Source organism: Martes martes (assembly GCF_963455335.1).
Source record: "Martes martes genome assembly, chromosome: 12".
NCBI classification, from domain to species: Eukaryota; Metazoa; Chordata; class Mammalia; order Carnivora; family Mustelidae; genus Martes; species Martes martes.
In genome coordinates, this window is record NC_137900.1 from 34,966,455 (window position 1) to 34,981,985 (window position 15,531).

Genomic DNA, 15,531 nt, shown 5'->3' on the forward strand with positions numbered 1-15,531 from the left:
CATGATTCTTTATATGGAAAACCCGAAAGACTCCACCTCCAAACTACTAGAACTCATACAGCAATTCAGTAATGTAGCAGGATACAAAGTCAATGTCCAGAAATCAGTGGCTTTCTTATACAATAACAATGAAAATACAGAAAGGCAAATTAGAGAATCGATTCCATTTACTATAGCACCAAAAACCATAAGATACCTCGGAATAAACCTAACCAAAGAGGTTAAAGATCTGTACTCGAGGAACTACAGAACACTCCTAAAAGAAATTGAAGAAGACACAAAAAGATGGAAGACCATTCCATGCTCTTGGATGGGAAGAATAAACATCGTTAAAATGTCTATACTGCCCAGAGCAATCTATACTTTTAATGCCATTCCAATCAAAATTCCACCAGTATTTTTCAAAGAGCTGGAGCAAATAATACTAAAATTTGTATGGAATCAGAAGAGACCCCGAATTGCTAAGGAAATGTTGAAAAACAAAAATAAAACTGGTGGCATCACGTTACCTGATTTCAAGCTTTACTACAAAGCTGTGATCACCAAGACAGCATGGTACTGGCATAAAAACAGACACATGGACCAGTGGAACAGAGTAGAGAGCCCAGATATGGACCCTCAACTCTATGGTCAAATAATCTTTGACAAAACAGGAAAAAATATCCAGTGGAAAAAAGACAGTCTCTTCAATAAATGGTGCTGGGAAAACTGGACAGTTATATGTAGAAGAATGAAACTTGACCATTCTCTTACACCGTACACAAAGACAAACTCGAAATGGATAAAAGACCTCAACGTGAGACAGGAATCCATCAGAATCCTCGAGGAGAACATAGGGAGTAACCTCTTTGATATCAGCCACAGCAACTTCTTTCAAGATATGTCTCCAAAGGCGAAGGAAACAAAGGCAAAGATGAACTTCTGGGACTTCATCAAGATCAAAAGCTTCTGCACAGCAAAAGAAACAGTCATCAAAACAAAGAGGCAACCCACGGAATGGGAGAAGATATTTGCAAATGACAGTACAGATAAAAGGTTGATATCCAGGATCTATAAAGAACTCCTCAAACTCAACACACACAAAACAGATAATCATATTAAAAAATGGGCAGAAGATATGAACAGACACTTCTCCAATGAAGACATACAAATGGCTACCAGACACATGAAAAAATGTTCATCATCACTAGCCATCAGGGAGATTCAAATCAAAACCACATTGAGATACCACCTTACACCAGTTAGAATGGCCAAAATTAGCAAGACAGGAAACAACGTGTGTTGGAGAGGATGTGGAGAAAGGGGAACCCTCTTCCACTGTTGGTGGGAATGCAAACTGGTGCAGCCACTTTGGAGAACAGTGTGGGGATTCCTCAGGAAATTAAAAATAGATCTTCCCTATGACCCTGCAATTGCACTGCTGGGTATTTACCCCAAAGATACAGATGTAGTGAAAAGAAGGGCCATCTGTACCCCAATGTTTATAGCAGCAATGGCCACGGTCGCCAAACTGTGGAAAGAACCAAGATGCCCTTCAACGGATGAATGGATAAGGAAGATGTGGTCCATATACACTATGGAGTATTATGCCTCCATCAGAAAGGACGAATACCCAACTTTTGTAGCAACATGGACAGGACTGGAAGAGATTATGCTGAGTGAAATAAGTCAAACAGAGAAAGTCAAGTATCATATGGTTTCACTTATTGGTGGAGCATATCAAATAATATAGAGGACAAGGGTAGATGGAGAGGAGAAGGGAGTTGAGGGAAATTGGAAGGGGAGGTGAACCATGAGAGACTAAGGACTCTGAAAAACAACCTGAGGGTTTTGAAGGGGCGGGGTGGGAGGGTGGGGGAACCAGGTGGTGGGTATTAGGGAGGGCACAGATTGCATGGAGCACTGGGTGTGGTGAAAAAACAATGAATACTGTTATGCTGAAAATAAATAAAAAATTTAAAAAAAAATCTTATAAAGCAGAATATTAATTTTCTTAATTAAGAGATAATAAATATAAAATTGTTGGGAGTTTTTATTCTTTTATGGTAGACCCAAAAGGGTTTGATTTCCCACATTAAAAGAAATTAAGTCTTGGGGTGCCTGGGTGGCTCAGGGGGTTAAGCTTCTCCCTTCAGCTCAGGTCATGGTCTCAGGGTCCTGGGATTGAGCCCTACATCAGGCTCTCTGCTCAGCAGGGAGCTTACTTGCCCCACTCTTTCTGCCTGCCTCTGTGCCTACTTGTAATCTCTCCCTCTCTCTGTCAAATAAATAAAATCTTTAAAAGAAATTAAGTCTCAACCTGGAATATCAGAAATAACAGAAAATAATTACTTAAAGTCCTATAAAGTAAGAGCATGGAGCAGATAAAATATATTAAGTACAAAACAAGAGGGCCTTTGGGGAAGTACATATGTGTTTGTTTTTCTAAATCTCTCTTCCACACAAAAAAGAAAGAAAGAAGAAAGAGACCAAGAAACAAAATTGTAATCCACTTGTGAAGTCATAAAATAGTTTCTTCAGGATGGGCATAAAGCTCAGCTTATCCACGAATACCAACCTATAAAGTATTTTAAAATAAGGATGCAGGGAGCCTGGGTGGCTCAGTTGGTTAAGCCTCTACCTTTGGCTCAGGTCACAATCTCAGGGTCCTGGGATTGAGGCCTGCATCGGGCTCTCTGCTCAGCAGGGAACCTGCTTCTTCTCTCTCTCTCTCTCTCTCTGCCTACTTGTGATCTCTCTCTCTCTCTCTGTCAAATAAATAAATAAAATCTTAAAAAATGAAATAAGGATGCAAATATACAAATCTGAATTCACCTTAGTTCAATTGAATAGTCCACCATCAGAAGAGTTTATACCACCATCTAGTGGTTCCTTCAGGAAAAAGGCGTTTGTACCCCTCAAAATGTTTCAACTAGATAAGCAATCTAATAGATAAAAATAGATCTTTTTTCCTGAGAGAAAATAGGCTAAAAGCAATAAAATAAACATTGAAATATACAGTAGGCCATGACAGACATGTTATTTAGTTAACAGTCTGAGACCTATTATGCTGAGCAAAATAATTCAACCAGAGAAAGACAATTATCATATGGTTTCACTCATACATGGAATATAAGAAACAGGGCAGAGGACCATAGGGGAGGGGAGGGAAAACAGAATGGGAAGTCAACAGAGAGGGAGAAAAACCATGAGAAACTATTAACTCTAGGAAACCAATTGAGGGTTGCTGGAGGGGACGTGGGTTGGGGAGGGAATAATTGGGTGATGGGCATTAAGAAAGGTATGTAATGTAATGAGCACTGGGTGTTACACAAAACCGGTAAATTATTGAACACTGCATCTGAAACTAATGATATACAACATGTTGGCTAATTGAATTTAAATTTTTAAAAATCCTGAGAACTGAGTTCTAGCTCTGAGCTCTACTATTCACAGCTGTGTGATTTTGGACAAGTTTTACAACTCCAAGCTTCTTTCTCATCCATAAAATAAAGTTATCACACTAAATTGGTATTTCTCGAATGACATGGTGATCTTACAATCAATTTAGTGACTCATGACCTTGATTATTTTATTTAAATGTAACACTCCCCCAAAAAATAAACAAACAAACAAAAACTATGAGAGTACACCACAGATCATAAGAGTATTGCTTGATGAAGTGAATAAATGTACACATTATATGTTGTGTCAGTGTGTCTGTGCATGTGTATCTTTCCTGGAACACAATATAAAGTGTATCTGTTACTATGGGTCACAAACAAAAAAGGTGGAAAGCCTCTAAGATTCCTAAGAGATATAAATTCCATGTTCCTATGAATTGTGACCAAGAGTCCTCATCAGAGTACTGACACAGAGTTTGAGCCTGTATAATTTACAGTTAGATGTCTGACAGACCTGTCTGCTGACAGTGGGATGTCTTTTTTTCTCTCCTACAGTAACTCAAAAAGACTCCAACTAAGATAGAAATACTTTCCTGGTTTTGTTTAGGTGTTTTGCTTTATTTTATTTTCCTAAAGACTACTATGCATCTTTCTAACACAATGATTTTCAAAATAATTGTCCAGGGACAAACTGCCTTGAATTTATGTCAGGTGCTTATTTAAAATACACTTTTTGCCTCCCCTGTCCCACTCACTGCCAGACCTAGTGCAACAGAACCTCAGGGCATAGAACTCAGTAATCTGCACTACCTTCAAATACCCCAAGTGATTCTTATATGTCTTGAAGTTTGAGAAATATTAGTTTAATTTTCAATGACATTTTCAAGGAGAGCTCTTAGCAAGTAATTTTGTTGTTACTTGTCTATCCTAGCATCCTCTGTGCTGTCTCTGTCATTCCTTCCATTTATCCCTCCCAAAAGGAGGTAATCCTTTCTCATTCCTATCTCAAGAGGACAGATCTCTAATATCTACAGAGAATTAGGCCAATGGAAGCACTGATAATTTCCAGGTATAAGATCTATAGTATCTAACATACTACCTGAGACCAAATATGATTTAATATATACTAGACATATATTATATATAATATTATATATAATCTGTACTGAACACATATTAGACAGCAATTGTTTGCATGTACTCATGTTTGATACTTTTTAAGAAAAACCCTAATCCTTTCTTTCCCACTTTTCCAAATAAATACTTCTGAGTATGTGTGGTTACATATATTCTTACCATTCAAAGTGTTGTCCCTATTCCAGCAATATCAGCACTGCCTGAGAGATTGTTAGAAATAGATAAGCTCTACCCCAGAATCTGAATTATCTGCATTTTGACAAGATTCCCCAATATTAACTGAAGTTTAACAAGTGCATAAATAGTGGTCATGAAATAGTCAATCAGTACATGCACAAGTAACTACAGCCAGAATTTCTGATGACACTCATAGGAAGAAAAAAAAGTAATGGCTTCTATGTATTGTTATGGACTGAATGTTTGTGTCTGCCCCAAATTCATACATTAAAGACTTAAGCCCCCAGTATGATGGTATTTGGAGGTGGGGGTCTTTGGGAAGTAATTAGGTTTGAATGAGGTCATGCATGTGGGTTTCTTTAATAGGATTAGCATCCTTAAGAAGAGACACCAGAGTTTCTGTCCATCATGTGAGGATACAATGAGAAAGCAGTTATCTGCATAGCAGGAAGACAGGTTTCACCAAGAATCAAATCTCCTGGAACTTTGATCTGGACTTCTCACTCTCCAGAACTGCAGCTTTAAGCCACCTAGTCTAAAGTATTTTGTTATAGTGGCCTGAGCTGTCTAAGACTATGCACTAAACTTTTTTTTTTTAAGATTTTATCCATTTATTTGCCGGAGAGAGAGTACACACAAGCAGGCAGAGAGGCAGGCAGAGGCAGCGAGAGAAGCAGGCTCCCCGCTGAGCAAGGAGCCCGATGTGGGACTCGATCCCAGGACCCTGGGATCACGACCCGAGCCGAAGGCAGCGGCTCAACCAACTGAGCCACCCAGGCATCCCTAAACTTTCTTTTTAAACCTGAAATCTGTTCTTTTTTTCAGAAAGTAAGGACCCAAACACCCTCCTGTCTGTGTAGGAAAGCTCAGATTAAAGCATAAGATAGAGACAGAGACTGAGAATTTTTTAGAGAGAACCACAAATATCCATGTAACTATTGAAGGTTCTGCACTAAATGAAGTGGTTGCAGATGGAGAGATGGAGAAATAGCTAATATCAATATGAAATCCTTGATATAAGGATATGAGCAAATCAATCCAGGAAAAATAGACACAGAAAAAGATCAAGGCCAACATAAACCAGTAAGATGCCATAACAAGACTATAGTAATATTGCTTTAATTGCCAATTGCAGTCGAGATTCCATTTAAAGTTGAGTCTGTTTGGGGGAACTATCTAGACAGAACAGACACAATTTTAAGACTTAAGGTTTAAGGGCTCAATGTTTTTGGTCCAAACGGATAGTGATAATAAAACCATAAGGATAATATCCTTGATATCAAAGGCCATTTGTTCTTAAGAAGTGAGGTAGAGATGGAGTGGAGAAGGGAGTTGAGGGAAATTGGAAGGGGAGGTGAACCATGAGAGACTATGGACTCTGAAAAACAACCTGAGGGTTTTGAAGGGGGCAGGGGGTGGGAGGTTGGGGGAACCAGGTGGTGGGTATTAGGGAGGGCACAGATTGCATGGAGCACTGGGTGTGGTGCAAAAACAATGAATACTGTTACGCTGAAAAGAAATAAAAAATTTAAAAAAAATTAAAAAAAAAAAGAAGTGAGGTAGAAAGGACCTGTATAGGAATCAAATATCAATAAATACCCCTTCTACCCTGCTCAAACTATCTTTCAAGTCTGAATCCAATTTTTACTTTCTTTCTGGTTTTATTTTCTTTCCCTAGTTTGAATTAACCTCCAATTCTTTACCACTAGCATGAATCAGGACTTGAAACATTCATAAGTATCAGGTAATCTATCATTTACATCTTATTAAGTCTTTTCTAGAGCCATTTGAAATGCTCCATTCTGGGTTTGTTGCCTTCAACGCCTTGGTGCATAACTCTCATCCTGGGATATTTCTTCATCATCAATCTCAGGAATTCCCTTGACCTCATCTGTATCACCTATTTCATGTGCCCTATGTCTTCCTTCTCTTTGTTTTGGTGGTGCATATCTTCCAGCAACTTCTGGGGAAGGATGCATTGTAGATTAAATATATTAAAGTGTTTTTATTCTACTTTCACAGTTGATTAAGTTTGACTGGGACAGAACTCTACACTAAATCTTGAAGGCATTGCTCCATTTCCTTCTAGATTCCCCTATTGCTTTTGAAAAACCTGATGCCTTTCTGATGGAGGCAAAATACTCCATACTGTATATGGACCACATCTTCCTTATCCATTCATCCGTTGAAGGGCATTTTGGTTCTTTCCACAGTTTGGCCACTGTGGCCATTGCTGCTATGAACATCAGGGTACAGGTGCCCTTCTTTTCACTACATCTGTATCTTTGGGGTAAATACCCAGTAGTGCAATTGCAGGGTCATAGGTAAACTCTACTTTTAATTTCTTAAGGAATCTCCACACTGTTTTCCAAAGTGGCTGCACCAGCTTGCATTCCCACCAACAGTGGAAGAGGGTTCCCTTTCTCCACATCCTCTCCAGTACTTGTTGTCTACTGTCTTTTTAATTTTGGCCATTCTAACTGGTGTAAGGTGGTATCTCAATGCGGTTTTGATTTGAATCTCCCTGATGGCTAGCGATGATGAACATTTTTTCATGTGTCTGTTAGCCATTTGTATGTCTTCATTGGAGAAATGTCTGTTCATGTCTTCTGCCCATTTTTTGACATGATTCTGTTTAGTGTGTGTTGAGTTTGAGGAGTTCTTTATAGATCCTGGATATCAGGACTTTGTCCGTAGTGTCATTTGCAAATATCTTTTCCCATTCCGTGGGTTGCCTCTTTGTTTGGCTGACTGCTTCCTTTGCTGTGCAGAAGCTTTTGATCATGATGGAGTCCCAAAAATTCATTTTTGCTTTTGTTTCCTTTGCCTTTGGAGACGTATCTTGAAAGAAGTTGTTATGGCTGATGTTGAAGAGGTTACTGCCTATGTTCTCCTCTAGGATTCTGATGGATTCCTGCCTCATTTTGAGGTCTTTTACCCATTTCAAGTTTATCTTTGTGTATGGTGTAAGAGAATGGTCGAGTTTCATTCTATACATAGCTGTCCAATTTTCCCAGCACCATTAATTGAAGAGACAGTCTTTTTTCCACTGTATATTTTTCCTGCTTTGTTGAAGATTATTTGACCATACAGTTGAGGGTCCATATCTGGGCTCTCTACTCTGTTCCACTGGTCTATGTGTCTGTTTTTGTGCCAGTACCATGCTGTCTTGGTGATCACAGCTTTAATGAATACCCAACTTTTGTATCAACATGGACTGGACTGGAAAAGATTGTGCTGAGTAAAATAAGTCAAGCAGAGAGAGTCAATTATCATATGGTTTCACTTACTTGTGGAGCATAAGAAATAACATGGAGGACATGGGGAGATGGAGAGGAGAAGTGAGTTGGGGAAATTGGAGGGGAAGATGAACCATGAGAGACTATGGACTCTGAAAAACAATCTGAGGGTTTGGAGGGGTGAGGAGTGGGAGGTTGGGTGAGCTTGGTGGTGGGTATTATAGAGGACATGTATTGCATGGAGCACTGGGTGTGGTACATAAACAATGAATTCTGGAACACTGAAAAGAAATTTTAAAAATAAATAAAAATAAGGGGCGCCTGGGTGGCTCAGTGGGTTAAAGCCTCTGCCTTTGGCCCACTCAGGTCATGATCCCAGGATCCTGGGATCGAGCCCCGCATTGGGCTTTCTGCTCTGCAGAGAGCCTGCTTCCTCCTCTCTCTCTGCCTGCCTCTCTGCCTACTTGTGATCTCTATCTGTCAAATGAATAAATAAAATCTTAAAAAATAAATAAATAAAATAACAGTAGAGTGAAGTATATACTTTTAAGACATAATCTATAAGGACAAAAAGATCAGGAGATGAGATAACCACCACAAAAATTAGGAAGATGGTGTTGGGTCCCCCAATGTTGGGTCCATGGTCAAAGGAGCGAAACTGATACAAAGTGAAGGCCAAGCAAAGCTTTATTTCATGCCAAGCATTGAGAATCAAACCGACCATCAAACCAACTGGTTGGTGTCGCACCTTGCAGAGAGGGCGACCCCTCCCTGCCTCACAGACTAACTTTTATAGAGCAAAGGCCATGTGGTTGAGCCTGGCCACACACAGGTAGCCAATGAGATTGCAACACACAGAGAAAGCTGCACAGTCATGCTAGGTCACACACGGGTGGCCAATTGAACTACAATTCACCCCATAGTAGCTATTTGAACTAGCCTATCACCTTGGTCACAATTGGTGCCCAAAAGGCGGGGCCCACACTCCTTGGTAGCTAGGGAGACAATATGCATACTCCACTGATTGGATGTCTCCACGTGACTGGACTCATCCCTGCTTTCGGGCTGTTATCTCCACCTGAACTGACCCACCCTTGTATTTGGGCTTTGTTACCTGGGACTGGTTTCCCGGACTTGCTTTTAAGTAAGTTCCTGGGGGTTGGGGGGGGGGCAGCCAGGGTCAGTTTAAGTTTTACTGCATAAACAACAAAATGGCTATTCAACCGAGGTGGGGCCGCTCTGGCTAAATAGACCCTTACAACAGGCAACACAAGGGAGAACAGTAACTTACTAGGAAGACCTGAGAAATTTGAATCTTAAGCTGGCAGTGAAGAAAGTCAAAAAACAAAGCAAATTGCATTGCATAACCACCAAAAAGCTTGGGAAATGGAAGAACCAGGTATCTCTGGAGGTAGGAAGAGGAGGGTGGTGGTGTGAAATGGGGTGAAAAACATTAAGATTGGTTGAAAATTCAGTTGAGGAGTTAAATATCTTTATAGCTCTCCCAAAAATCTAGTCAAGCAACTGTGGCAAAGATCATCACAAAATATCAAAAGTTTACTCTCTGGCAAGGGTAAAATGGAGAATCTATGGATTGAAGGACACTAGGTACAAATGAAACCATAGAATTTAACAAAACAAAACATCATGGCCACAGATGTTGAATGAATATCTTTTTTAAGTTCAACTAGTAATCAAGAAATATAAATCAAAATAGTAAGATGTAATTTTTTTCTGTTAAATTGACAGAGACTAATGATAATACCTCACGTTAATGAGAATGCAGGGAAACAACCTCTCTCATATTCTCCTGGTGGAGGGTAAATTAAAATTTTTATGAAGGGGTTCCAGTCCAAGATGTCAATGTAGGAAGATTCTGAACTCATGTCCTCCAAGGACACACCAAATCTCCCCTATTTACAAGAGAAATTCCTCCTGAAGAACCGAGGGCTGTCTGAATACCTTCTGCACAACAAAAGAAAACATCAAGAAAGAGACAGGGTAACAAAAGGAACCTCCACCTCTGATCCTGCAAACTGCAGTGGATAGGAATAGTACTGAGAGATAGGACAGCAGATTCCTATGCCCTGAGGCACAGGGAAAGAAAAAAAACACCTTGGTTTAAGAGAAAAACTAGAATATAAAGGAACTAGAGTGCTGAACTAGATAGAGCCCTAGAGTCCTGCCAAACAGTGAAGGAACTACTGAAATGCTCTCCAAGTCAGAAAGGCTGGCAATTGTCACAGTTTATGTTCCCCTTCTCCCCTTGACAGCATGAATGAGAGCAAGGTCTGGGGACCCTCACTGACCTACTGCCTCAGTGAACCCTGGGCCCCTATCCCACACCAGTCCAAGCCATCCTAAGGCAGTTGCACGGCAGTGCACACTGGAACACCCCAGTCAGCACTCACTACTTCTCCAGCCATCCCCTCAAGATAATACAGGCATAAAGCACCTTGGATACTCCAGCCCCCACTTCAGCTTCAGATATCCAGGTTCCTAGGATACCCCTGAAGAAGAGCACTCTGGGGCCTTCCAGCTGACACCTGCTTCAGTTCCAGCTGCCCCACATCAGGACACCCCAGCTTGCATCCACTTCAGCTATTGTTGTCTTGCCAAGGCACCCTCTACACATCCACTTTAGCTATAGCTGTCCTGCAAGGCACTCCTCATGCAGAGCACCCTGAGACCCCCTGGCCTGTGCCCTATTTTAACTCTAGCTACCCCACTAGGGCACTCTCTATGCACAGAGTCATGGAACGCCCAGCTTAAACACACCTCAGCTTCAGCTATCTTCCCTTCTGTACATAATGCCTTAGGATATCCCAGCTTGTACCTACTTCAGCTTAAGCTGTCTTGCCCTCTGCAACAGAGAGCCTCCAAACTGCCCCTGGTCCATAACCACTTCATCTCTGGCCATCCCACCAGGGCAGACCCATCACAAAGTGCCTTGCAACATGCATTGCATACCAGCAACAATTCCAGCCATGAAAGTCAACAGGCAAACACAGTCTACACAGGGGGTGACCATACACAAGACCATTCCTTCATGTTTAGGAGACATAGATGTTCCACCTAATTCATAGAAACAACACAGAAAATCAAGCTAAATGGGAACAGAAAAATATGCTCCAAATGAAAGAACAAGACAAGATTTCAGAAAGACAACTAAATGAAATGGAGATAAGTAATATACCTGATAGAATTTAAAGCATGCGTCATAAAGATGCTCACCAGATTAGAGAGAAGAGTAGTAGAACTCAGGGAGAACTTCAATAAAAAGATAGAAAATATAAAGAAAACTAATCAGAGTTGAAGAATACAATAACTGGAATTATAAAATACACTAGAAGGAATCAGCAGTAGGTTAGCAGATGCAGAAGAACAGATCAGTGATCAGGAAGACAGGGTAGTAAAAAACACCCAAGCTGCACAACGAAAAGAAAAAAGAATTTTTTAAAAATAAAGATAAGTTAAAGAATCTCTTGGGTAGCATTAAGCAAACAAACATTCATATTACTGGGATTGTAGTAGGAAAAGAGAGAAAAAGTGGCAGAAATTTTTTTAGGATTTATATATTTACTTTATAGAGGGCATGAGTAGAATGAGGGGCAGAGGGAAAAGGGAGAGAATCTCAAGCTGCCTCCCCACTGAGCATGAAGTCTAATGCAGGGCTTGATCCCACAACCCTGAGATCATGACCTGAGCCAAAATCAAGAGTCAGATGCTTAACTGAATGAGCCACCCTGGTGCCCCCAGAACTTATTTGAAGAAATAATACCTGAAAACTTCTCTAACCTAGGGAAAGAAATAGTCATCCAGGTTCAGGAAGTACAGAGAGTTCCAAACCTGATGAACCCAAGAAGGTCCACAACATGATACAAAATAATTAAAATATCAACATTTAAAGATAAAGAAAGAATTTTAAAAGTAGCAAGAGAGAAGCAAAAAGTTATGTACAAGGGAAACCCCATAAAGCTATCAGCTGATTTTTTAGCAGAAACTTATTCAAAGGAAAAAAAAAAATAAAAACAAACAAACAAACAAACAAAAAACTTATGAACAAGAATACTGTATTCAATAAGACTACCATTCAAAATTGAAGGAGAGACAAAGGGTTTTCCAGACAAACAAAAGCTTTACAAGAAATATTAAAGGGACTTCTTTAAGTGGAAAAAAGGCCAAAATTAGACATAAAAAATGAATAAAATATGTAAAATGTGAAACGTATACATAAAATGTGGAGAGGAAAAGTAAAAAGTTTTTTTTTTTAGAATTTGTTCAAACTTAAATGACCATCAACCTAATATGGACTGGTATACAGTTAGGATGTTATATATGAACTTCATGGTAACCACAAATCAAAACCTATAATAAAAACACAAAATAAAGAGTAAGAAAGGAAAACACAACACTACAGAAGGTCATCAATCACTAAGAAAGAGAGCAAGAAAAGAAATAGAGTGTGAGAAGAGTTAAGAGGGTGGAGGAATAAAAACCCCTGGAATTCAACTAGATAGTTATCAAATCATTCTGAACACCTATGAAATTAATTGGACATCTGAGAAAAGAATTGCTGCAATTCTACATAGAAAAGTGACCACTTTTTGCAAGGTAGGAATTGCAGATATGTGAATCAGAGGTAATACATCAGAAGATAAACCAAGGAGGGAAGGATCTTCCATAAGTCAGGTACTGGAAAGTGTTTAAGCAGTGGAGCACAAAATCAGAACTTTTAGAAGTCTGCCTGAAAGGTGCTCAAGTGATGAAACAACATAATCCGAAGTGGGACATCGTGGTCTCCGGATGCCCAGGATCACAAAAAGAATGGGGAGGGGGAGGCGTAGGAGGAGTGCCTGAGTGCAGCAGAGTTTGTAAGCATTGGAGTGGAGAAAACAGTGAGTCCAGGTGGCATCTTTGTCCTCAGTGTTGTCGTAAACCACAAACTACTGCACAGCTAGGCAACGGCTCTCTGAGCAGGGGTCCAGCAGGAGGCAGAAATGCAATGAGACTTCCCCTCTTCCCCTGGGAGAAATGGTACAGATGCTCACTGCAGGAGTCTATAAAGTTTAGAGGAGGAGGGGCAAGATGATGGAGAAGTAGAAGTAGGACCTGTTTCAACTGGTCCCCTAAAGTGAGCTAAATATTTAGAGAACACTCTGAACAGCCATTAAATCAGCCTGAGATGTAGGATTATATACTTCTGGATCTCTAAGGGGGCAGAAGACACCAGTGGAGAGGTAAAGTGGAGTGGGAATGCTTGGACTGATATCAGAGGATAAGCAGAAGGGCGAAGGAGCCACCAGAAGTGACCCATTGGAAAGTAATACCCCAATATGAAAGTGCCCTGTGGTTGGGGACAGCATTAACTAGGAGTCTGGTTAAAAACACTCAAAAAGAACAAAAGATCTTAAGGAGCAACTGGTGGAATCAGGAGCTCATGGGCATGGGCCTAAGCCCAGAGACCCAGAACAGCCACTGCCAGCAACACCCCATGCCAGAGGGAGTGAGGTGGGGCCTCCAGTTCCTGGTCCCTGAGCCCACAGCTGTGCGCTGCTTGCACCACCGCTGGGTTGGGTGCACTCCTGCCCACATGTGAGAGTCTGGTGGGTGCTCTCTAAAACCATACCCTTTTGTGCTCTGCGTGCACTGTGCAACTGGGGTCGGACCACGCTCCCCGACCATGCCTGAGAGAGCTTGGTGTGGGCACTAGCCAGTGGTCTCTAGGACTGACTGAAGGTCTGGATGGTCCCAGTCTGCTCCTGAAGGAACTCAGCATGATCTCTAGTCAGGATCCCTCAGTGGCGGCAGCCTTCTGTGACCTGGGTGACTGAGCACACCCACTGGCATGGGCCTGGTCCCCAGACAGCAGTTCCGGCAAAGGCAGCCATGGGAAGCAGGCTCCCTGAACCAATTTCACTCCCAGTTTTAGTGACATGGGGATGCAGAATAAAGTGGGTGCTTTGGGTGACCCCTGAGACAGTGCCTGGGGGCACGCACCACCTGTGGGAGGTTGTGCTGTTCCGTGGATTTTGCAGAGGGGGAGTCTGTGTGTTCTGGACCACCCAGAGGGGAGCAGACTAAGGTTTCTCTCTGAGGCTGAGGTCTGGGTGCAGTTTGCTTTCCACTGAACCTCCAAAGAGCTGCAAAAGGCCTCCAAAAAGACAAAAACCTCCAGAGAACAAAATCCTGAAAAACTGGTTTCCACAGACCCCAGCCCCTTGATAGGGGGCAGGACTACTCAACCCAAGCAAGACAGACTAAAAAACAACATGGCAGGCTCCTCCCCCAGAAGGCAAGCCAAAAGAAGGAGAGGATAACCAACACAGGGTCCCCATAAAACTGTAAAGCCCCAACATCGGGGAAAACAATAAACTGAGCTCCTGGTATTGCCATAAACCTGTATATTTCATAGATACAACTTTTTAAAAAATTCATATCATGATTCTTGTTCTTTTATTTTTTTAACATGCTTACCATTACAACTAGAGGTTTAACACAACATATCCCATAACTTTTTAACTTCAACTTTTTGCATACATATACCTGTGTTTTTCTTTTTCTTTCCTTTTTCTTCTTTTTTAATACATTTAAATTTAAGCTTCAAGATAATCCTTTTTCCCTATTCAATACTACCCCTATATATAAACCAGTTTTAATCTCCCCTTATCTCTGGAAAGTTGATTCTTTTAACAAAGATATAAAGATACACCCAGAAAGAATGAAAATAACCTTCCTCACTCACATTGAGGGTTTATAACTACCCTCCCATCTTTTTTTTCTGTCAGTGTTTCTGTGTATTTGTTTTTGTTCTAAGTATTATATAAATCTTATTCTTGGGGTTCATATTGGCTGGGTTCTTTTATTTTTTTCTTGTCATTTACTTATTGGTCTTTTTGTTTGTCTGATTTCATTTATATACCTTATAAATCTTACTTTGGGGGCTCATTATGGCTGAGTTTTCTCTTTTTTTTCCTTCCTCTCTCTCTCTCTCTTTCTTTTTTTTTCTTTCTTTTTTCTTTCTTTTTTTGTGATGAATTTTGATTGCTTGAAAGCATTCCAGGGAGCACCATGCCAGGATTGTGGTTGATATATTCAGCAATACATCCCCTCAACCAACTCTCACCAAAATGACTAAGAGAAGGAACACCCAACACAGGAAAAATTCGGAGACTGTGACTTCCCCATCAGAACTATTAGATATGGACATAAACAGTATGTCAGGAAGGGAATTCAGGATAACAATTATCCAGGCAATATAGAAGATCATCAGTGCCAACATAGAATCTCTAAGGGCAAAAGTGAGAGCTGACCTGACAGAACTTAAAAATGCTCTCAATGAGTTCCAATCTAATCTAAATAGTCTAACAGCTAGGGAGGCAGAAGATAGAATTAGTGATCTAGAGGACAAACTGATAGAGAAAAAGGATCAGGAGGAGGCATGGAACAAACAGCTTAGAAGCCATGAAAACAAAATTAGGGAAATAAATGATGCCATAAAACATTCCAACGTCTGAATTATTGGGATCTCTGAGGGGGTGGAGAAAGAAAGAAGACTGGAAAACATAGTTGCACAAATTCTGGATGAAAATTTT

At 40.6% G+C, this 15,531-nt stretch overlaps 1 protein-coding gene across 1 annotated transcript in view; it reads right to left on the reverse strand.

Annotated features, from left to right (window-relative positions):
* Positions 1 to 6,514: 6,514 nt before the first annotated feature.
* The window catches only part of TPD52L3 (TPD52 like 3), a gene marked incomplete at its 3' end in the record, with an annotated part of 51,758 nt that continues 42,741 nt past the window's right edge, over positions 6,515 to 15,531 (reverse strand). The window contains exons 2-3 of the mRNA XM_080820191.1: positions 10,907 to 11,011; positions 6,515 to 6,660 (exon numbers count right to left, since the gene is read on the reverse strand). Coding sequence (XP_080676317.1) covers positions 6,515 to 6,660; positions 10,907 to 11,011 — 251 coding nt within the window. The remainder of the gene's footprint in view (positions 6,661 to 10,906; positions 11,012 to 15,531) is intronic.